Source organism: Bos javanicus, chromosome 7 (assembly GCF_032452875.1).
Source record: "Bos javanicus breed banteng chromosome 7, ARS-OSU_banteng_1.0, whole genome shotgun sequence".
NCBI lineage: Eukaryota > Metazoa > Chordata > Mammalia > Artiodactyla > Bovidae > Bos > Bos javanicus.
Genome location: NC_083874.1, coordinates 65,586,567 through 65,610,408, shown reverse-complemented (window position 1 = coordinate 65,610,408; position 23,842 = coordinate 65,586,567). Strand labels below are relative to the sequence as shown.

The following is a 23,842-nucleotide window of genomic DNA, read 5'->3' as shown; positions in this document are numbered from 1 at the left end:
AGTAACTGATGAAGAGTCTTCAGAGAGAAATGGCTCAGCCACGCCAGAGATATGTCAGTAGAAGAGACTGAGTCACTAGTGACTTCTGTGCAGGTGTACATTGCTTTTTTTGACAAATGCTTCCTTGTTCATACCCGTGTCATCTTTCAGACCTGGCCTTTCCCGGACGTGCTGGAATGCTGCCTCATCCTGCTTCACATTGGGTCCCAATGTCCTAGCTTTGTGACCCAGGAAATGCAGCAACAGGCTCAAGAGTTCCTTCAGAAGTACGGCAACACAAAAGTTTACAAACGACATTACCAGACCCTCTACACATGAACTTCCAAGGATCTGTAAGAAAGCCAAATTTTAAACATCCAACACCTTTCACCTCTGCATTTACACTTCACCAGACATTCACTTTGATCCCTAGATATTTCTGCAGTGATCCAAGTAATACAAATGAGGGGCAAGTTTGAATCAACTCTACACTTGGGACCCAGTGAAATCTGACTTTGGACTCAATTGTGGTTTCCCACTGGAGGAAAGATCATGAAAAGCCAGCAGTAGTTACTCAAGAACTAACACCTGCTAAGTGATTGCCTTATGCAGGTTTCACCCAAAGAGGAGGAACTCTTTCAGTCACCCAAAGTGTTATATTCTTAAACACAAGCTACCTTTATAAATGTTTCGCCTGATCATAAACATGTCATTCTGGTTTTAGACACAATTGCTGCATATTATGACTACTGGTATCATTTTTTTTTAACTGTTTTTGTTAATTTGGGTTCACTTCTACTGTTTCGAAGACTGAAGCTTGAATGTGAAAGAGGCCTTACCCATCATGCTGACTCTGCCCTTTGTCTGAACTTCAGGCCAGAACTTTGGTTTCAGTGTGTAATGGAACTGCTTATTTGAACAAATCATTGACTAACACTTTAGAAGAATAACTAATTCAGATGTGACTTACCCCTTCAGTTTTATAAGAAATGAATGGTGATCAAAATAGCTCAGGATGAAATGACTGTTTCATTGGTTCCTAAACTTTTTTTTTTTTTTTGGATCATAGGGACTTTTTGAGAATTAAAGCCACAGATGATCTTTGAAGAAAAATGCATACTCCTCATTTTGCATATGTAACTTTGGAATCTCTGGACTCCAACTTTAGCATAATAGGACCCTATATACTATTTAATTACAGATCCCTGTGGGAGTTTGTGGGGGAGGGGCTTGTTGTTTGGTTTTGGTTCTCTATTGTTATTGTTTTCCCCTCACTAATGAGCATTTTCTTAAGATCTGTTCTTCCCACTGGTTATTTACATAGCTGAAAAATGTCAGGAACAGATGTTTCTGTTATATCACAGTTGCTATGACATAAAAATCAGGCAATCTAGGGTGAGTTGAGAGGGAGCACTCTTCCCCAGTACTATTTTCTGTTGGGGATTCATTGTGAAAGCTCTCCTGCTCCAGTGTCCTATTTATTTTTCAGTTATTTCCAAGGGTTGGGGTTGTTGTGGGCAAGAATGAAACTCTCTAGGAAGGAAAAAAAAACTTTTCCTTAGAGGCAGTTTTCAAAGATCTGACTTACTGGGGTTTTGTTTTTGTTTTTTATTAGACCTAGCTTTAGGATTTTAAAACCCTAAATCCAAAAAAGGAAATATTGTAGAATTTAGATCCTCACAGTTCTTTACATAGGTACGTGAATCTTAGGAAGATGTATGAAGAATCTTTGTAGCGAAGTGGAGAACTAGGTACCAGTTCTACAGTCTTTGTTAAAATGAACAAATGCTTCACTTACAGAGAGTAAAGAGCAGTATTATTAAACTAGAAATTTATAAACTCCTTCATGATTTACCAAAACCAACACTTCTGGGTAGGGGCATCCTGCATCCTCCTTGATCACTGCTTTGGTAAGAACAAGTATTGCTCTACAACTAAGTAAGGAGACTTCCAAAAGCAAAGACGAAAGAAATTACACAACTCCATTTCCTCCTAAACTCCCTTTTCCAATTCCAGATAATGTATCAAACTATTCCGGGAGTTGGTGATGGACAGGGAGGCCTGGCATGCTGCAGTCCATGGGGTTACAAAGAGTCAGACATGACTGAGCAACTGAACTGAATTCTAATTTGAATACATGGTTTTCATTTCCATCTTCCTAATTATCAGAACCACAGGGAGGTAACTCAAGCTTTCTGAGTGGACAAGATACACCACTAAGCAACTAAAGATTTAGTTTTGGTACTTTTATCCCACCCAAAGTAACTTTTTCTCTAATATAAACCACCATCCTATTACCCAGAAGGCTGCACTCACCTCTCAGTATCTGAACTTGCTTTCTTTTTCTTTTTTTGTCGCGTGGCTTGTGGGATCTTAGTTCTCCAACCAGGGATCAAACCTGGGCCCTCGGCAGTGAGAGCACCGTGTCCTAACCACTGGACCTCCAGGGAATTCCCTAAACCTGCTTGCTTATTACTAATTCATCATTCTTCATATATCAATGACTGGTATAACTTACAAATCAAATCTTGTCTACTCCTCACTAAAAAAACTTTTAAAGTACGTTCTCATTGGTATTGGAAAGTTAATTTTGAATTCAGCTTATAAGCCCTGCCTAATCCTGGCCCTTTCCTTTCAGCTTTCTGCCTAGATATTATCCTTGCTTCGAGACTCGTCACACTGGTCTCTGAGCTGCCACCAAGTTCTCTTGTCATCTCAGGGATTTCTGCCTGTGCTGTTTCTCTGCCTGGTCCAGTTGTGCTCATCTCTTAGATCTCAGCTTAAAAGACCTCTCTCAGGGACTTTCCTGGTGGTTCAGTACTTAAGACTGTGCTTTCAATGCAGGGGGCATGGTCAAGGAACCAAGATCCCACATGCTGCACAACACAGCTGAAAAAATGTCCTTTCTCAAAGACTGTCCTTCAACTTCAACCTCAGGTACATCAATATCCTATACTTTACAGTTCACAAATTATATTTTTGTGATTTACTATCTGGCAGCACAGGAAGATTATAAACTCCAATGAGGATAGATTGTTTTCCATTTCCTACTTTATCCCTAGCATGTACTTACAATGTCTAGTATCTACTAAGTGCATAATTCAGACTTATCCACTGAATAAGCTGGAAAACTGAAAAAATGCTCATTAATAACTTGGGACTTAAAAGGATTCTAAACAGCTCTTTCATACTAGCCCTGGCTGACAACCAAGGCTTGTGAGTGGCAGTCAACCTTACTGCCTTAGCAGACCACAGAAATTCAATAGCTGGGATTACAATAGCCCCTCTACCCCCAGCCATAATTTCACTTTCCACAGTTTCAGTTACCCCCAGTCAACAGAGTCCAAAAATATTAGATGGGAAATTCCAGGAATAAACAATTCATAAGTTAAACTATGGCCATTCTGAGTAGCATGATGAAATCTCACAGCCCTCCCAATCCATCCCACCAAAACGTGAATCCTTTTGTCCAGCATATCCACACTGCATACACTACCTACCCATGAGTATATGAAGATTACAAATCATACATTATAGGGCTCAGTACTACTCATGGTTTCAGGCACCCACTGTGGGTCTTGAAACATTTCCCCCACAGATAAGGGGGACTGTATGTGGGGGGCGCTGAATCACACCCAAGTTAGTATTCTCTTGGATATTCTGCAGGACCATCCCTTTCTGAGGATAACTACTGACAGCCCTACACACACTCCTATATACAAAGTGAAGTTCTTTCCGGTTCTACTAGACCTGTGCCCCTTCTTTAGCACTTTAAATATAAAGTTATCTCTATGCAATGAGTACATCCGCACTCAACACTGAGATCCTCAACCCTTCATCTCAACATTTCTCCTGACATGTCAGTAAGCCTGTTAACTGTGGCAAAGATAAATGCCTATTTTACACTTGATCTTAGTCAAAACGCCGAGAAGTGACTAAATGCCTATTTTAATCCAAATTTTTTAGGACATCTATGTAGGGCTCATAGTCACCAGCATGCCAAACCACCTTGATTCAGAACCACTGACCTAAGCTGCTTTACCACAAATCTTACAACAATAAGTATATATTGCAGTCAAAATTCTAGCTCTGCTCCTATACCTGACTTATTGTGTCCAACTGTTTGCAACCCCATGGACGGTAGCCCGCCAGGCTCCTCTGTCCATGGGATTTCCTAGGCAAGAATACTGGAATGGGTTGCCATTCCCTACTCCAGAGAATGGTCCCCACCCAGGGATTGAACTAGCGTCTCTTATGTCTCCCGCACTGGCAGGCAGATTCTTTATCACTAGAGCCACTTGGGAGACTTATTACAACCCCATATTGTTGGGCCAAAAGAGAGGACTGGAAACAAAGTCCTGAACCAAATCTAGAACTTCAATTTGTCTAAAAGTCCAGTAATTAATAAGTGAATCCACCACATATAATGGAGTAGCACCAGGAAACAGAATTAAAACCGATTTCCAAGTAAGGCCCAATAATCAGCAGAGCATATGAAGTAAAGAGACAATTCCGTTTACACAGTTGCTCATTAAGAGCTTTCTACAAAAAAAAAAAAAAAAAGAGCTTTCTACAGATTGAGACATTTTGTATGTAAGCCAACTTGTGGAAAATGGAGGCAAATTGCATCCATGTCAACAACCATCTTCTAGAGCCAGCAATCCAGAGCTTTGAAAGACCAAATCTTCATGCCAGTGGTTAAAAAGAAATCTTTATTTTACAAAATTAAAAACATAAATAATATTTACAAGCATCTTAAATACCAGCTTATAATACTTGACATTTTTTAATCATTTCAAATTGAGTTTTCCATAAGCTTTTAAAATGCAAGACTATTCATCCACTTCAGTGAGTTACCAGTTTTCATTTCCACTATTCCAAAGGAGTTTTTGGTTTTTGAAATTGTCCATACTGTAGTCATTCAGGAAAAAAAAAAAAAAACACAGCATACTTTTTAAATGACTAGTTAAAAAAAATTTCACAATCCTGAGCTTCCTTACCCCAGTTGTGCATGGGATATTACTCCAAGAGAACCCTATAAACCCAATTCCTTACTGCCCTGTTTACATGTAACCACTGTGACTTTTTTAAGACTCACCTTCCTTGTACTCACATTAATCCATGTCCCTAACTTCTCAGTTTGCTGAAAAGGAAAAGCACAGAAAACAGAGAAGAACAGGTGGGAGAAGAGAGACAACCATCTGAAATTACATTACTGAAAATATAACAGACTACGACCCAAAACCTGCTCTCAGTAATTTCCAAGATATTTTATGAAATGAAAACTTAAAATGATTTCAAATGATGCGTATGTCACAGCAAATCTCAGTGGCACAATGGAACAGATTTGAAGACATTTAAGTGGTTAACTTAATACCCATTCTGGAGTTCCTTGTACATAATGTGGAGACAGATGCAGTAAACAGATGCAGTAGAAATTTGTTTTTAAGGAACGTTTTCATTATCTGGGCTTCATATTTCTAATTCATTTCCACATAATAATACATAAGACCAGCAAAGTGTGAGGAAAGCAAATGTCCTCGAGAAAAGTCAAAATAAACGAAAGGAAAGAAAGGAAAAGGCTCAACATCTATAACCCACTTCACAAGCCCATCGCTTGGTTCCACTTTTGCTCGAAGCCCTCAGCTCAGCTGAGGTTCACAGCAAGAAGTCTTCATCCTCAGAGATTAGCAACAAATTTAAAAGAAAAAGAATGACAACAGGTAAGAGTTATACACATTTTACTAGTTTGTTTCCGACTTGTCCTGGATTTTAAAAGGTGTCAAAGGAGCCATGGATGCTGGTGGCAGGAGGTAACTGGAGAATAGAGGCTTAGGGATGAGGAATAGGGAAGACGTTACAAATGCAGAGCAAACTTCTTCTGGATCTAAAATAAAGTCATCTTTTGTCTTCAGTAAAACAAAAGTCTGTCTGTAAACACAGATGGTAGGTACAGTTTGCTCACAAAAGGCGTCTTCTCTTGGGGAGGAAGGTCAGTGTACACGGTCAGCACAGGAAGCACCACTTGGGACCGGGCCCAGCCTGCAGAGCCTCACCGCCATCACTGCTGCATGTTGTTGATGATCGCCAGGATGCTCATCTTCTCCTGGGCAGAGTCCACATCCTCATTCTGCTTCTGGGCCACTCCCGTGCCTAGGCCATAGAGCCGCCCACAGTACTTGGCATCATCAATACTGTCCTCAAAAAACAACTGCAGAACAGGACAGAGAACCCCTGGTGAGAACCATGCCAAGAGTCATGCCAAGAAGCAGGCCAAGCCGCAACACTATCACATCAGCACCTCCCAGCTTTCTTAAGGCCTTGACCATCTAGCCAACTAGAAGCTAACTTCATAAAGAGAGGCTCCAAACCTCTCCTATGCATAGTCTTTTTATGTTCCTTTCTCTCTATATAGGTTCCCCTTTCAAAACAGACTTCTACTGATAGTTTCCATGAGTTTTCACTGCCAGGGTCCCTCTGCTGCTGTTGCTGCTTTTAGTACAACGGCCTCTATCGCATCCCTGCTCTTTTAACAGGTAGCGCAACAGTTAAGAGCTTGAGCTCTAGCCTCAGACTGACTCACTGTGGTGAAGTCACTTCAACACTCCTTAAGGCACAGATTCCCGTCCATAAAGTGGGTAATACAGTAATAAATCATTACGAAAATGGACATGAAGCACACAAAGCAAGGTGTCTCACCCTTCTGGGCACTCCTGGGCAGGAGAACGCTCTGCTGGGGGTTGAGGAGGTGGTCCAGTGTATGGTAGCACTGTGAGATATTCAGCAGCATAACCCCACTCCCCAGGTTAAGATAGCCGAAAATGTCTCCAGACACTGCCAACGGTGCCCCAGAGGGCAAAACTGGGAGCATGATGTTGCCAGCTTTGTTCTTTCTCAAGATGGCTTTAGCTATTGGGGGTCTTTTATGCTTCCATACAAATTTTAGGATTATTTGTGCTATTTCTGTGAAAAAATACCCCACTGGAATTTTGATCAGGATTACATTCACTCTGTAGACTGCTTTGGGTAGTATGAATTAACAATATTAATTTTTCCAATCCATGAGCCCAGAGTATCTTTCCATTGACTTATGTCTTCTTCAGTTTCTTTTATTAATGTCTCACAGTTTTCAGTGTACAGGTCTTTCACCTCCTTGGTAAAATTTATTCCAAGGTCATTTTATTCTTTTTGATGTAAATGAGGCTGTTTTCATAATTTCTCTTTCTGATAGTTCACTATCAGTGTATAGACACAAAATATTTTTATATTAATTTTTTTAGCCTGCAATTTTACTGGATTCATCTATTAGTTCTGAAAGTTTTTTGATAGAGTCTTTGTGGTTTCCTATATATAGTATGTCATCTGCAAATACTGACAGTTTTCCTCCTTTCTGATATGAATGCCTTGAATTTCTTTTTCTTGCCTAACTGCTCCAGCTAGGACTTCTAAAACCATGTTGAATAAAAGTTGGCGAGAGTGGGTATGTATCCTTGTCTTGTTCCTCATCTTAAAGGAAAAGCTTTCAGCTTTTCACCACTAAGTATGATGTCAGATTGGGACATTTGATAATAGAACTCAGCATAAAATGAGTGGGTGGTTTAACAAATGTGTTCATATTACAGAAATCAGAAGAAAAGCAAATAATTGCAAGGATGAGCACTGCAAGGAACACAAAGTACACTTCTAGACTTGAGTATGCTGAGTAACCTCCATTTCAGAATGTTTCTTTGCCTCTCAAATCATAGTGTGTTTAACATATGCACAACAAACACACACACAAAAAACCCCTGCTTTCAAGGTGGCCATCAACTTCCAAGAGAAACTATAGATTTCCAAAAAGCCTTTTGCCTTACCTCTTTCATCCTGAAGAATGCCATTCCCGTCAGCAGTGAGTCTGAGCCTGCCTGGTGCTGCCTTCCAATTCTCTGCAAATCCAGCTGATCAGCAACTTCCTGAAGACCTCCCTGGAGATGGAAGGAAACACATATAATACTACAGACCCAATTTCTCTACTGGAGTCAGCCATGTCTGTCAACTCTGTCTGTCTGCTCTACTGGAGTCAACTATGTCAACTATTTACTTAACAGGCCTCACCCCAGACTATCCCCTTTTTAACCCTCCAAATGATACACTGTCTTATATTCCACCACTTTTCACTCCTTTCTTTTCTATATTAAACTTGTCAGACCTCTGCCACTGAAAGTCCTCACTGGTGGAAAACAAGGTTGGGGAAACAGTAAATGCCAGTGCAATTCTAGATGGAAGCCTCTTAGATTAGCAATTTTTAGGGGAGAAAGTTCTTAAATTGTTTAGAGCTAAGAACTCTGAGAGTCTCAGTTCAGTTCAGTTCAATCGCTCAGTCAAGTCTCTTTGTGACCCCATGAATCGCAGCACGCCAGGCCTCCCTGTCCATCACCAACTCCCGGAGTTCACTCAGACTCATGTCCATCGAGTCAGTGATGCCATCCAGCCATCTCATCCTCTGTCGTCCCCTTCTCCTCCTGCCCCCAATCCCTCCCAGCATCAGAGTCTTTTCCAATGAGTCAACTCTTCGCATGAGGTGGCCAAAGTACTGGAGTTTCAGCTTTAGCATCATTCCTTCCAAAGAACACCCAGGGCTGATCTCCTTCAGAATGGACTGGTTGGATCTCCTTGCAGTCCAAGGGACTCTCAAGAGTCTCCTCCAACACCACAGTTTAAAAGCATCAATTCTTCGGCGCTCAGCCTTCTTCACAGTCCAACTCTCACATCCATACATGACTACTGGAAAAACCATAGCCTTGACTAGACGAACCTTTGTTGGCAATGTAATGTCTCTGCTTTTGAATATGCTATCTAGGTTGGTCATAACTTTCCTTCCAAGGAGTAAGCATCTTTTAATTTCATGGCTGCAGTCACCATCTGCAGTGATTTTGGAGCCCTGAAAAATAAAGTCTGACACTGTTTCCACTGTTTCCCCATCTATTTCCCATGAAGTGATGGGACCGGATGCCATGATCTTCGTTTTCTGAATGTTGAGCTTTAAGCCAACTTTTTCACTCTCCACTTTCACTTTCATCAGGAGGCTTTTTAGTTCCTCTTCACTTTCTGCCATAAGGGTGGTGTCATCTGCATATCTGAGGTTATTGATATTTCTCCCGGCAATCTTGATTCCAGCTTGTGCTTCTTCCAGCCCAGCGTTTCTCAGGATGTACTCTGCATATAAGTTAAATAAGCAGGGTGACAATATACAGCCTTGACGTACTCCTTTTCCTATTTGGAACCAGTCTGTTGTTCCATGTCCAGTTCTAACTGTTGCTTCCTGACCTGCATATAGGTTTCTCAAGAGGCAGGTCAGGTGGTCTGGTATTCCCATCTCTTGAAGAATTTTCCACAGTTTATTGTGATCCACACAGTCAAAGGCTTTGGCATAATCAACAAAGCACAAATAGATGTTTTTCTGGAACTCTCTTGCTTTTTCTGAGAGTCTGGTACACTGCAAACCCTATCCCTGACAAATCGTACACATACCTCACGTCTCCAACTGTTTCACTAGGTTCGTGGGCCCTAAGCAAGGAATGCCTGCCTTATGGTGAGAGAAGTAGAAGGCTCCATTCATGCCCAGGTCAAAGACAGTTACCACACAAATTCCTGTGCCAATCAACTCTACATACACCCTGTCTAGCACCAGACTGGCACCCAGTAGGATTTCAAGGACATGTGCTCAACAAACTGCAATAAAGCAAAGTGACAAGTCTACATTTTTATCTTTCTTGTTGTTGTTACTATATATTAAGAAAAATACTGTGTACCTTAAGATTTTTACAGCTCTTCATCAGGTATTTGACATCATAAATGGATGGGAAGAAAAGATTCAGAATATGAAAGAATTCATGTTCTTCTTCTGGCAAACGAGAATCTGTAAGCAACTTTACCATGTAGCCGAAATCATAGCCACTGTAAGGAGAGAATGAGGCAGTAAGGTAAAAGAGTTATCAGCAGTTATCAGACCCCAGCATTCAACTGCCTATTTCTCAGAGTTTATGGTGCTACCTCATGTTAGGAACTTCAGTTTCCAAAGGACTACAGTTTATCCTATACTCTGAATTTTCCATTAAATGACAACCTAACAGATTAATATGGGATATATGTAAGTGAACCCAAGGGTTTATCAATGTGGGTTTTACACATCAAAAATTTAAAAGCAGTGAAAGGAATAGAGTTCCTTAGTGGTCTAGCGGTTAGCAGCTTTCACTGTGGCCTGGGTTCAATCCCTGGTCAGGGACTGAGATCCCACAAGCAATGCAGTGTGGCAGGAAAAAAAAAAAAAACACCTCTCAAGGAGGATGTGGTTTTTGAGTACCCAGGAAATCCCAGGTCAGCCATTTAAATGACAAGGTGACCAAGTCTTCTATCCTTCCCACCCTCCATCTTTTCACTTGGCATATACTCCCTGACAGCCACGGGATACAGCCTAATACTGTGTGAAATAAACCAGTATGAGCTCCAAAGTGTGTTTTGAAAAACTGAAATGTGAGCAACAGTTATCATTTCAACTTTATAACTGCTAATGAACAACGAGAGTGCCAAGAGGACTGCAAAGTAATGTAAGAATTCGACTGCCTGCTCCCAAAGCAAAGGAGAAACACTGAGACCAACCTGTGAAAGGAGAGCCATTTGACGTTGTCACAGAGAACCACCCCGGATGTCATGAGCAGCTCTGCAAAGTGCAGTGTGTCGATCCCTTCCTCTTCATGCTTCTGAAACTGCAGTCCTGAGTTAGCGAGGAGATCTATGGAATCCTGGGAGTACATGTCCTCTCTAAAAAAAAGGCATTCATTTCTTAGCTCCTAGCATAGTAAAAGAAGGAGTGGACAACAATATTACCATCACTATATAAATCACAGAACAAGTATTCTTGAATTGCTTTCATACTTTAAGAATAAATCAATTCATTCCTTCCAGTATTCTAGCAAACAAAGTAATCTTATCTGTAACAAAGAAAAATGGGATTTTCCCCTGCAAAATAAGTGTATTCATTATGAAAGATCCACATTTTCTCATTTAAAGAAAAACAGAGTCAATCAATGCAAAAATTTAAAAATAACAGAAAGTGGAAAAAATAACTTTATTATAATGCTACCACATAGAAATGACTGTTTTAAATCTTTCATCTCTGGTTGGTTGGTTGGTTTAGTCGCTAAGTCGTGTCTGACTCTTGCGACCCCACAGACTGTAGCCTGCCAGGCTCCTCTGTCCATAGGATTCTCCAGGCAAGAATACGGGAGTGGGTTGCCATTTCCTTCTCCAGGGGATCTTCCCGACCCAGGAATCAAACCCGGGTCTCCTGCATTACAGGCAGATTCTTTACCAACTGAGCTATGAGGGAAGCTCTCATCTCAGTTTACATACCCTGTTTTCTCTACCCACAGACACACCTCCACCCCTATATCTACATATCACAGACTATCTTTCCAGACCAACACTCACAGATATAACACATTCTTTATGGCTCTGAAATAGTACTCCACTGTAAAGATCTATTAATCTAAACACAGGAATATTTATAATACCACATAACACAAATGAAGGTTTGTGTTTTCCTCCTTTTCCACTAGATTTCACTGCTTGCCTTTTGTTTTTCACATAAACTTAGGACAGAACACTAGAAAGCAAAACACCACAATCTCAGTTTTTTCCGCTAAACTGAAACCAATGTTGAATCACAATCTTGTTCTTACTAAAATACACACTATTTTAAATACAAACACCAATCATGCAATGAATATAACCCTTATTTTTCCTGTGTACTAAACTGTCGTCACTGTACAAATAACAGGCTTTGGCTATGGACTCAAAAACTACAGTTAAAGGAAAGATCCAGATCATCTCCTAAAATTATTCTCTGAACCTCAAAGAAAGCTCCAAAACAAATGAACAATAATCAAAAAATTATTCCTGACCTATCAGATGCTCCTGGTCCCAATTAAACAAAGCAGTTTTCAAGAACTGGGGCCCAATAGGAAATACACTAACACCACCTCATTTAATGAGCAAAAAACAATGATCTCCCCAAATTTTCCCCTTAAAAATTACATCCTCCTCAGAAACTTCAAAGAAGAACTATGGCATGATCCAGCAATGCCACTTCTAGGTATACATACAAAGGACAGAAAGTCAGTATCTCAAGGTGATAGATACCTGCACATCCATGTTCACAGCATCACTATTCAAAACAGCCAAGAGGTGCCGACAACCCAAATGCCCATCAGTGGATGAACAGATGAACAATATACAGCACATACATACAGCGGACTGTTACTCAGCTAAGGGAGGCAATTCTGCCACATATGACAACATGGATGGCCCTTAAGGACATTTGTTGTTGTTCAGTCGCTAAGTTGTGTCCAACTCTGCGACCCCACGGACTGGAGCACATAAGGCTTCCCTGTCCTTCACTATCTCCCGGAGTTTGCTCAGATTCATATCCATTGAGTCATTGATGCTATCTAACCATCTCATCCTCTGCCGCCCTCTTCTCCTTTTGCCTTCAATCTTTCCCAGCATCAGGGTCTTTTCCAATGAGTCGGCTCTTCACATCAGGTGGCCAAAGTATTGGAGCTTCAGCTTCAGCATCAGTCCTTCCAATGAATATTCAGGGTTGATTTCCTTTAGGATTGACTGGTTTGATCTCCTTGCTGTCCAAGGGACTCTCAAGAGTCTTCTCCAGCACCATTATGCTAAGTAAAATAAGCCAGTCACAAAAAGACAAATACTGTATGATTCCACTTATATGAAATATCTAAACTAGTCAAATTCATAGAAACAAAGGAGAATGATGGTTACCAAGAGCTGGGGGAAAGGAAAAAGGTGAGCTGTTGTTCAATGGATACAGTTTCAGATTTGCGAGATGAAAAAGTTCTGGAGGTGTGCTTCACCACAACACAAACACACTTAACATTACTCAACTGTATACTTAATTATGGTTAAGATGGTAAATTTCATGTTGTGTGGTTTTTACCACAGCTTTTTTCTAAAGTGCATAAAAATTTGCCCACTATCAGATAGGCTTCAGTTTCAATTACCCGTGATTAGCATACCCACTATACTTCATTTCTATTATGAAAGATAGTAATAACACTATTTACAGATAAGGAAACTGAATTATAGAAGGTAAAGTAACAGACCCAAATTTACCCGGCTAAGAAATGGCAGAACTGCAATTAGAACCCTGATCTCCTAACTGGGGAACTGATTTCCCTTTTACATTTTAAACAGCCCTACTAAGATATAATTCACGCACTAAACAATGCCCTCATGTAAAGTATGCAATTCACTAGTATATTCACAGAGTTGTATAACCACTATCAATCACGTGCCACCTCATCACCTCTAAAAGAAAGCCCCTACCCATTAAGCACTCACTCCCCATTACCTCCCCGCTATCCACCCTGGACAATTACTACTCTATTTTCTAAAGGACCTATTTTGGTCATTTCAAATAAACAGAATCATAGGATATGTGATCTTTCGTGTCTGGCTTCTTTCCCTTAGTATGATGCTTTCAAAGCTCGTGCATGTATATGTCAGTACTTTATCTCTCTGGACAGTCCAGTAACGTTCCATGGCATGGAGATACCATATACAGCCATTCCTCAGATCACAGACATTCGGACTGTTTCTACATCGTGGCCTTTATGAATAATGCTGCTGTGAACACTCACAAGTTTTTACACTGATGTATGATTTCATCTTTTAGGGGCAATTGCTGGGTCATACGGTAACGCCATGTTTCACCTTTTGAGAAACTGCCTGTTTTCCAAAGAGGCTGTACCATTTTATGTTTCCAATAGCAATATATGAGAGTTCTAATCTCTCCACACGCTCATCAACATTTGCTATTATGTCTTCTTGATTATAGCTGCCTAGTGGGTATGAAGTAGTTTACTATCTCATGGTTTTGATTTGCATTTCTCTAATGACTAAGGATGGTGGCCATCTTTTCACAAGCTTATTGGCCATCTTTAAATCTTCTTTGGAGAAATATATATTCAAATCTTATGCCTATTTTTAACTGAGCTTTTTATTGTCAACTTGTAAGAGTTCTTTAAGGGAGGCTTTTTTTCCTGATATTTGTTACTCCATCTTCTGATTGACTACTCTGTCCACCCCCTACTTGGGTTTGAGGGAAACAAAACTTAAAACTAATAAAATCAGTTAAAGTCACAGTCTGCACAAATGTAGAAAGTCTAAGAACAACACTGAGAAGTGTCTCAGACACTTACGTAAGGTTGAATTTGAAGTTGAACTGCCAGGTGTTGATTCCAGAAGGATATTCTCCCTTTTCATTTGTGAATGTAAGGCCCAGCTGGATGATTTTTAAAAGGTCAACATTGCACCGTAAAAGCTGATACTGGTAATCTATGGAACTACGAAATTCACCAATGGGTCGTACCACAACACCTGGAAATTCTGTGTCCTAGGAAAGGAAAAAGTCTCCCGTCATAAGGTTCCACAAAACACTGGATGCTGACTTATCATTTAGAAAAAAATTTTTATTTCCATTTATAAAAGCTATACAACAAACCCCAAGCTCAGGCACAAAAATTCACCTTAAAATACTGATTTCATTAATCTGCAGAAGGAGCACTAGAATCATGAAGCTTTACACAACAACTTGGAGATCTAAGCAGAATGCGAACAGAAGTAGTTGACTAACTCTGGGTCTATTAAGAACATTCTCAGTTTGGGAATTCCCTGGTGGTACAATGGTTAGGACTCAGCACTTTCACTGGCTGGCAAACTAAGATCCTACAAGACAGGCAGGGTGGCCAAAAAAAACCACCATTCTAGGTTCATATACAATTAACTAGGAACAGTCAAGGTTGAGAACAGAACTCTATGAATAAACACAAATATAGGAACATGAGACAGCCATTAAAAAACAATAATAAGAGCCACACTTGGCTTAAAGTAAAAAGCCTGGAACAAGATCAGAGAGAGAGTTCTGAATACCAGCCTGAAGACCTAATGCTATACTCTCCACAGCAGGAGTCACAAACTCCAGGCAGTTAAAGTAAAGGAGTAAAGCACATAGAATATGAAAAGGGTTATAGGTAATGGAGACTGGAGCAAACTAAAGAGTACGCGCCTCCTCTCAAAGAGGGCCTCGACCTCACTAGGACACATGTCTCCCTCCATCTACTCAACACTGGACAGGAACATGGACCCTATGGTGCCCATTTTTTCCAGAGATACCAGAAATCTGGAATTTGAGTAAGATCTCTTGACTTTTAAATGCTGCCAACTACTTTTTAAAAAGTGCTTTAACACTGTCAAAGTCACCATACCTGTGGAACACATGTGTCCTATGCGCTGAGACAACTTCTATTTAAAGACAGAGTAACATCATCAATAATCTAAGATCCTGGAGGTTACATCCTTCTCAGACACACAGGCTGCCCTGATGTTTCATAAAAGCAACATAACCTGCCAGCATGTTCAATTTACCATGGCTTTAGTGCAATCATTTCTTTCAAAATCTCATATTAAATATTCCCTAAGTCCATTTCAGAAGGTGAGTCAAAGAGAGTAGAGCTCCTTACCATGGCAATATAACTGTAACTGAGCACAATTTCTCGGATCTTCCTCATCTCTTCTTCCAGATTACTGGCCCAGACTTCACAGATGACCTGGCTGTTCTCCACAAGTGCCGCAGGCATCCTGAAGAAACTTGAAGGGGCTTTCGGCAGACTACGTTGGAGGGCAAATCAATGGCTGATCTGATCTACATTCAAAAGCATATTTTGAAATCACATTAATTTACACACTGGCATTAAGATGTTAACAAAACAAAGACATCAAAACAATACCATCACGTCGTCAGCTTAAACTATTAAGACTATTGTATTTATTCTCCCATTTATATAATGGAGAGACACACACAAACACATACTTTGGCTCCGTTCCTCAGTTCTTCAACTTGAAGAAAATAAATAAAATTACTTAAACATGAAAACACTTTTGCCTAAGCTGCCCTTTAGCACAGAAATGAAGCTATTACCGTAATCCAGTTTTTGAGCCCTCTCCAGACTAACTGAAGACTAAAATAATCCCCTGTGAACACAAAAATGTTCTTACACAAGACTTTCACATCACTCTGATCACTCTGCACACAGACCAAATCATGGAAACATTTCTAAAGGAATCACTTCAGGAAGTTTAAATGTACCAGGATCTCTGAAAGCCTGAAAGAATGTGGACCTGAACTCTTACGCTGAAGTCTTAACACTGTGTGATGAATATGGGCGTGGGAATAGCCACTCCAATACCCAAAAAAGGAAACTATTTTTCCCCATCAAAAAAAGTCAAATACAACCAGAGGCAAATAGATCAAGAAGTGAGAGAATTAATTAATTAAGTTGTAAAAACCAATCCCAAGGGCTAATTTGAACAACTACAATGAAAATTAGAATTTGAGTTATTAATGTCTACTTTTCACCATATAATATTGTAAGAAGCTAAGCACCAATTCAACAATAAAAACAGAGAAGATAGAGGTAATAATAATTCAACCAGAAGCAACATGATTTACAATGTATATTCTGGGAGGAAACTGGGGAGGCAACAAGATAAACTCAACCTGGTTCAGTTTTAAGAGTAATGCTACTACTATAGCAATGATGTGCCTGGTTATAAAATGACAAAAAGGAGCTTATCATAAAGGTATTTACTTAAAAAGCAACCCCACACACGGATCCTCAACACAATATAAGAGTAGGCTCCACTGAATATATTCAAGGGAAAATTCCTAGAAAGAGTAAAATGAATCTTTGCTTGCAAGATGCTGTTGTTATTTAGTCGCCAAGTCATGCCCGACTCTGCAACCTCATGGACTGCCACACACCAGGCTTCCCTGTCCTTCACTATCTTCCAGAGTTTGCTCAGATTCATGACCACTGAGTCAGTGATGTGATCTAACCATCTTATCTTCTGCTGCCCCCTTCTCCTTTTGCCTTCAATCTTTCCCAGCATCAGAGTCTTTCTTTTCCAATGAATCAGCTCTTCGCTTCACATAGCCAAAGTATTGGTGCTTCAGCTTCACCATACTGGAGCTTCAGCTTCACCATCAGTCCTTCCAATGAACACCCAGGACTGATCTCCTTTAGGACTGACTGGTTGGATCTCCTTGCAGTCCAAGGGACTCTCAAGAGTCTTCTCCAGCACCACAATTCAAAAGCATCAATTCTTCGGTGCTCAGCCTTCTTTATGGTTCAACTTTCACATCCATACATAACTACAGCTAGGCAGATGAGTAGCTACAGTCATGTAGCTATGACTATATCAACACCATAGCTAGACAGATGCAAAACTAAGAATCTGGATCAAAACAAAACTGGCATTCCCACGTACTATCATTTCTCTGAGACACTTCTGAGAAACCATCTGTTACCAACCTCTGAAGATTCCACTTATTCAAGTTACTCCATACTTTGACAGATGCTTCTCTGAAATTAATAGTAGATTTTCTGTAATCACTCTGAAACTTAAATAGACTCTGTGGTAGGTTCCTAACAAATATGGGTGAATGCTTCTTAAAGGCAGAATTCATTTCTTCTCATTTTTGTTCTACACACAATAGGCAATTTAAAGGCGTGCAAATGAACTAATCAAGAACATCGGAAAATGGCAGAAGGTCAAACTGAGTGTGGAGTAAATTCCAATATCTGACCATAATTAAGAAAATGCTGGGGGAATTTTCTGGTGGACTAGTGGTTAGGACTCAGCACTCTCACTGCAAGGGGCCCAGGTTTGATCCCAGGTCAAGGAACTAAGATCCCACAAGCCATGCAACATGGCCAAAAGAAAGAAATAAAGAAAATGCTGGGGCCCAAAACCTTAGATTCTAAACCATGCTTAATATGTTCCCCTGCAATAGGGCATAAAACCATTTCTACGCCCATTAATGTTATATCAGTACCCCTTCAATACACTTCCTTTTTGGTGTCACATCAAACATAACCATAAAACTACTTTAGGGGAAGCGGGTATCCCTAGTGAGACATTTACATAAAAACAAAACAACAAAAGCAATTCAAGCAAAAAAAGGTCTTTGTCCTCCAAGCAGCAAATATCAGGTTTAAAAAGAGGACAATTAGATTATTTAAACCCTTAGAACAAGGTTCCTGAGCTAAGAAGCTCTAATGTCAAAGCATTAGTTGCTTAGTCTCAGTTGTATCCAACTCTTTGTGATTCCATGGACTGTAGCCCGCCAGGCTCCTCTTGTCCATGGAATTCTCCAGGCAAGAACACTGAAGTGGGCAGCCATCCCCTCCTCCAAGGAATCTTCCTAACCCTAGGATCGAACTCAGGTCTCCTGCATTGCAGGCCGATTCTTAATGTTTTATCAAAAGAACTCAGGGAACAATCTGAAGAGGTTCCCTGAGTTCCCTGGTCAAACAAAATATGATCTGAATATCTTTATGGATAATTACTACAATGTATTATGACTTCTCGGATAGAGATTTAAATCCAGAGCTCATAATGGGGCTTCCTTGGTGGCTCAGTGGTAAATAATCTGCCTGCCAATGTAGGAGACACAGGTTCGATCCCTGGTCAGGGAAGATCCCACATGCCGCGGAGCAACTAAACCCACGAACAACTATTGAGCCTGTGCCCTAGAGCCCATCTCCGCAACAAAAGAAGGCACCACAAGAGAAACCCTCGCACCACAACTAGAGAGAAGCCCCCGCCCAGCCCCAACAATGAAAAATCAGCACAGCCAAGACTAAATGAATAAATTTTTTAAGAGTTCACAATGAGCTAAGAAAATACATTTCATTGGGCACCATTAGAGAATGAGAGTGAATGGACTTTTTTTTAAAATATGTATCCTGTCTTTCCTATATAAACTATAACCCCAAATAACCAAACAGTTGAAGGAAAGTTTCTCTTTAGAGGTTGTATAGCTAAAAATAAATACAGAGTGATAGACTATCACCATTTTGTAACTCCTAACGAATTTAAAATGGCACCCCACTCCAGTACTCTTGCCTGGAAAATCTCATGGATGGAGGAGCCTGGTAGGCTGTAGTCCATGGGGTCGCTAAGAGTCGGACACAACTGAGCAACTTCACTTTCACTTTTCACTTTCATGCACTGGAGAAGGAAATGGCAACCCACTCCAGTGTTCTTGCCTGGAGAATCCCAGGAACAGGGGAGCCTGGTGGGCTGCCATCTATGGGGTCGCACAGAGTTGGACACGACTGAAGCGACTTAGCAGCAGCAGTAGCAGCAGCAGCAACAAATTTAAACATCTGGCATTTATATGGAATATCTAGAAAGGGCAAAAAAAATCTATCAAGACAAAAAAGATTACACAGTAGAATGGGACTGACAGTTATATACATGGGAATGAGGTTTATCTTATTGAGGAGACAGAAATGTTCCCAAACTCCGCAACAATGATTATTGCACATCTCAAAAAATTTACTAAAAAAAAAAAAAAAAATCACTGAATTTTACATGAAAATGGGTGTTTTTATCGTATGTAAATTACATCTCAATAAAGATGTTAAATAATCACTATGGCTGTAATCATCACAAAAACAGACCACCAGGTATTATGTGCCTCAAAAACAAAACACATCACCACAATGAAATTGTCTTGCAAAAAAAATGTAACTTGAATCTGGCCAAGTCTCTATATTTAACTACTAATATACAGAAAATAAGGACACAGGAACATGTTAAATGACACCAGAGAAACTCAACCAACAAAATCCAGAAACTTCTACAGGAAACTAGAGAATCCAGCTTTTTCAAAAAATAAATTACAAGAAATAAAGGTAAAAGACTCAGGATATCTATCAATCAAACAAAACATACAGACCTTAGTTAAACTCTGCTCTAAACAACTCATAGGAAAAAAAATTCTAACATTTTTGAGACAAGTAGAAGTCTGAACTGGAGAAGGAAATGGCAACCCACTCCAGTATTCTTGCCTGGATAATCCCAGGGACAGAGGAGCCTGGTGGGCTGTTGTCTATGGGGTTGCACAGAGTCAGACACCAGTGAAGCGACGTAGCAGCAGCAGCAGCAGAAGTCTGAACAATGTCTGACTTTTTTTGGTTTCAAGGTTTTCTTTACTCCCCTTCCTTTTTTTTTTTTTTTTTGGTGTTACATAGCAGTTAATAGTGTTTTTTTTAAAGTTCTCACGTTTTAGAGATAATGCAAAATAGTTGTAAGTGACTGGACATAAAATGTGGGATTTGCTTCAAAGTAACAGTGAAGAAAACTCACAACAACTTTTACAGTACTATCATTCTCTACAGGCTTCCCTGGTGGCTCAGCAGTTAAGAATCCACCCACCAATTCAGGAGACTCAGGTTTAATCCCTGCGATCCCCCAGTGAAGGAAACAGCAACCTACTTCAGTATTCTTGCCTGGGAAATCCCAAGGACGAGGAGCCTGGAGGGCTACATTCCTGGGGTCGCAAAGAGTTGGAGATGACTTAGCAACTAAACAATTTTTCTCTATATTTTACAGATAAGAAAACTGAAATTCAAAGACATTAACTTTAAAAGGTAGTATCATGACTTCCATTTCCAAGAAAACTCTTTTTATAATATAGGGACTGGGGATTAAGAGGAGTACAAACTATTATAAAATAAGTTATAACAATATATTGTACACAAGGAATATATATAGCCAATATTTTATAGTAACTATAAATGGAGTACAACACTTAAAAATTGTGAATCACTGTTATACACCTGTAACATATAACTTTGTACTTTTTTACTTCTTTTTAAAAGCTAACCATTGTTATATGTGTGCAGGTATACTCAGTCATGTCTGACTCTTTCGACTCCATGGTTGTAGCCCATGAGGCTCCTCTGTCCATGAGATTTTCCAGGTAAGAACAATGGAGTGGGTTACCAGTCCCTTCTCCAGGGGATCTTCCTGACCTAGGGACTGAACCCAAGTCTCCTGCATCTCCTGCACTGGTAGGCAGATTTTTCACCACTGAGCCAGCTGGAAAGTATGTATAATCACTGTTACAGTACTGACAAACAAGAAGTCAAAACCACACCACTGGCAAAATATTTAAGACATGCTTCCACCAAACCCTTATCTAGGAAAACTATGCAGAAACAAACAATAGCTTGGGAGCAGCAAAATGTAGTGCCACTCAAAAACTGAAAAGGAACATTACACACATTTAATTTAGCATAAATTTCTACTGTCAGCCGAAAACGACAGAAATAATGATGATAATAATAAATAAAGCTAAAAATTCTGCCTGCCACTTTCCACTCAGTGAGCACAAGCTCCAGTATGAGCCTAAAATGGGGATCAATAAACATACTTTTTCTCTCAGTGCCAACACAGCACAGTACAGGGCACCCCATAGTGTAGAATGACTCTATGCCATCCAACTGTGTGTATCTGTTCAACACAGCCCCTAAAGGTAACCTAATTACTTTACCTGGATTACAACCAAAGAAACTGTAATACGTTTCAAAACTGAAGGAGAAGACTTCTCTATGGAGTAGTGTTAAGAATCCATCTGCCGATGCAGGGGACACAGGTCTGATCCTTGATCCAGGAAGCTTCCACATGCTGCGGAGCAACACTGTGCCGCAACTGCTGAAGCCCGCTGGCTAGAGCCTGTGCTCCGCAAGAGACGCTCACACACCCCAGCTACAGTCGCCCCCAGTCTCCGCTACTAGAGAGAAAGCCTCCGTAGCAACAGATCCAGCAGAGCCAAAACCAATAAATAAATTATCTTTTTTTAAAAAATGAAGGCGAAACAACTGTGCTAGATTTACTGAGAAACACAATGGCCATTTCCAATTCTGCACTTGCCTAAGGAATTTTTAATGATAATTTTGGTTACATACGAGGTTTGCCCCTCAGGCTGACTTGAAAACCTGACTCCCACAGAAGCTACTCCACTCTATATGAAAGCAAAATACAAGCCCTGATACCTGTTGTTTGCCAGTACTAGACTGTGTAAGGCCACTCAGGAGTTCCTGAGGTGTCTGCCCTGTGCTCATCTGTAGAACAAATTGAGCAGATCGCCCCTCAATGATCTACAGGGTAACTTCTCCAAAACAAAGCTCCTACTAACTCAGAAAAGCTCTGAAGAGCAACTCAAGAAAAAGTCAACAAAACGCTTTCTCTGCAAGCAATCCAGAGAACCAGACCTTGCTTGGGAAAAGCAGTTTTGGTTTTTCTGGGTGTGTTTTGTTTGAGGCTGTGTGTGCAGTTCAGTGCAAGGAAACAATAAAGAAGACTTCCCCATTCTAGCGGACAGGACAAAGGCTTTGCAACGCACGGCTAAGAAGGAAAAGGAAGTAAGCAGCACTTCAGAAAAAACGGCAGCCTCCTGGAGGGGGGTTCTCCCTATCCCGGCCGCGGGGGCCCCGTCCTCCGCCCCCGCCAAACAGTGTCCCAAGACCCCACCCTGGACCGAACCGCAGTTTAACCAGTTTTGTGGCCCGGGCCTGTGAGCTGGCTCCTCCAGAAAGAACAGCTCTAGTTCAGAAAGCCACCGAACAGCAAGGAAAAGTTGTGAGGCCGCAAGAACCAAGAAGGGGAAGGCGCGGGAGGTTCCAAACTCAGGTCCCCTGCCTTACACCTTCTTCTTCATCCTTCTCTCCTGTTCTGGATCACTTTCCCACTGCAAACCACCCTCACCCCTCTGCTCCTAACCCCATTTCTTTTTTTTTTTTTGTAAAATAAAGATACTTAAATTACACCCCTTAGGGCCAAAGAGACCTAAGTTCGAAGCGAGGACGCGAAGGAGCTATGGGGCTTTGCCTGTTGCTTAACCTCTCTCCTACCTCAGTTTTCCCTTCTTTTAAAATGGGTTTAATGATGGCATACATCTCGGAGGACTGCGGTAGGGGTTAAAAGATGAAGCACATAAGGTGCTCTTCAAGCTCCGGTACATAGCAGTAGAATATTACTGTCTTGTGCTAGTGGTGGTTATTACGGCTACTGTTTTATTTGATGGGCCTCTTTCTCTTCTCATACCCTTTCCCTCACGCACGCTCCCCCTCCCTTTCCTCCCGCAGGCCCCTGATGGCCTCCCACACTCTCTCATCTGATCCTCCTCCCTGATAAGCCTGGACCCGCTTACCCTGACAGGCAGAGCCCGCAAAGCGCGGTCAGACGGGCTGGCGGGAGGACTTCCCGGGAGCGGCGACTGTGGCCCTTGACCTGGTGTTCTCCTCCCCCTGCCCCGGATCGGGTCCTAGAACCGAGCGGCCCAGTGAGATGGGCGCCCCCGGGCCCAGAGCGGCTTTACGCACCTCCTCCAAACAACCTGGCCGCACCGCTCTATCCAGCCAATCCGCCCGACTCGCCTGCTCCTTTCGCGTCCCTCCTAGCGCGCGCGCGCCTGACTCCGCCTGCCCCTCCCTTTCTGCGCGCCCCGGCGATCCTGTGCGTGTTCGCCCAACCTGTGGCCTCGCGGGAGCGTCGCGCGGGCGCGCAAACGGCGGGGCGGGGCGACCTCGAACGACGCACGAGGAATACAGGCCCCTCCGGCCTTAGCGCGGTTAGTTGTGCTGGTTCATTTCATAAACACCACTGCTCCTCCATCTCGGTTCGCCTTCCGCGCACGCTCAAGAGAAGGGGCGTGGCCTAGGGCTCGCCTCCTCCCAGCGGTGGGCGTGGCCTAGCTAGACTAAAGGCCGAGGGAAGGGCTTGGTGTGTCTGACTCAATCTTCACAATTACGACGTCTGGGTTCTTTCTCCTTTCTCTAAAGGACCATTAAAATCGGCGGCAGCAGACTTTTAGGGAGTTTTGCTGGGGGGCGGGGGGAAGGAGGGGTTGTCCTGACCCCTTCCTATTATACTAATGCGGCCCTCT

The 23,842-nt window shown here is 41.4% G+C and overlaps 3 protein-coding genes across 10 annotated transcripts in view; 2 read left to right on the top strand and 1 right to left on the bottom strand.

Moving 5' to 3' along the window:
* The window catches only part of GEMIN5 (gem nuclear organelle associated protein 5), a 43,759-nt gene extending 38,821 nt beyond the window's left edge, over nt 1–4,938 (top strand). For all 4 annotated transcript variants that reach the window (XM_061424134.1, XM_061424132.1, XM_061424131.1 and 1 more), the window contains exon 28: nt 151–4,938. In XM_061424134.1, the coding sequence (XP_061280118.1) occupies nt 151–318 (168 nt within the window). In that variant the 3' untranslated portion in view covers nt 319–4,938. The remainder of the gene's footprint in view (nt 1–150) is intronic.
* Nucleotides 4,669–23,587, bottom strand: CNOT8 (CCR4-NOT transcription complex subunit 8). Of its 5 annotated transcripts, none has more exons than XM_061424137.1 (7): nt 23,280–23,587; nt 15,564–15,745; nt 14,244–14,437; nt 10,618–10,779; nt 9,771–9,915; nt 7,833–7,943; nt 4,669–6,190 (listed from the first exon to the last, which is right to left on the bottom strand). In XM_061424137.1, the coding sequence occupies exons 2-7, from the start codon at nt 15,678–15,680 to the stop codon at nt 6,041–6,043; spliced, it is 879 nt and encodes a 292-aa protein (XP_061280121.1). In that variant the 5' UTR covers nt 15,681–15,745; nt 23,280–23,587; the 3' UTR covers nt 4,669–6,040. The 5 variants fall into 5 exon arrangements, with proteins under 5 accessions (XP_061280121.1, XP_061280123.1, XP_061280122.1 ...); XM_061424139.1 differs by having other exon boundaries at nt 23,430–23,573; XM_061424138.1 differs by having other exon boundaries at nt 23,108–23,286.
* The window catches only part of FAXDC2 (fatty acid hydroxylase domain containing 2), a 28,134-nt gene continuing 27,173 nt past the window's right edge, over nt 22,882–23,842 (top strand). The window contains 2 exon segments of the mRNA XM_061424856.1: nt 22,882–22,895; nt 23,116–23,527. Of these exon segments, the coding sequence (XP_061280840.1) occupies nt 22,882–22,895; nt 23,116–23,527 (426 nt within the window).

Coding starts and splice junctions, on each gene's coding strand:
- CNOT8 (XM_061424137.1), bottom strand. CDS start 15,680: ATGCCTGCGGCACTTGTGGAGAACAGCCAGGTCATCTGTGAAGTCTGG. Junction 10,780..14,243: donor AACTTCAAATTCAACCTTAC/GTAAGTGTCTGA, acceptor CCTTTTTTTTAG/AGAGGACATGTACTCCCAGG. Junction 6,191..7,832: donor CATTCTTCAGGATGAAAGAG/GTAAGGCAAAAG, acceptor CCTGTTCTGCAG/TTGTTTTTTGAGGACAGTAT.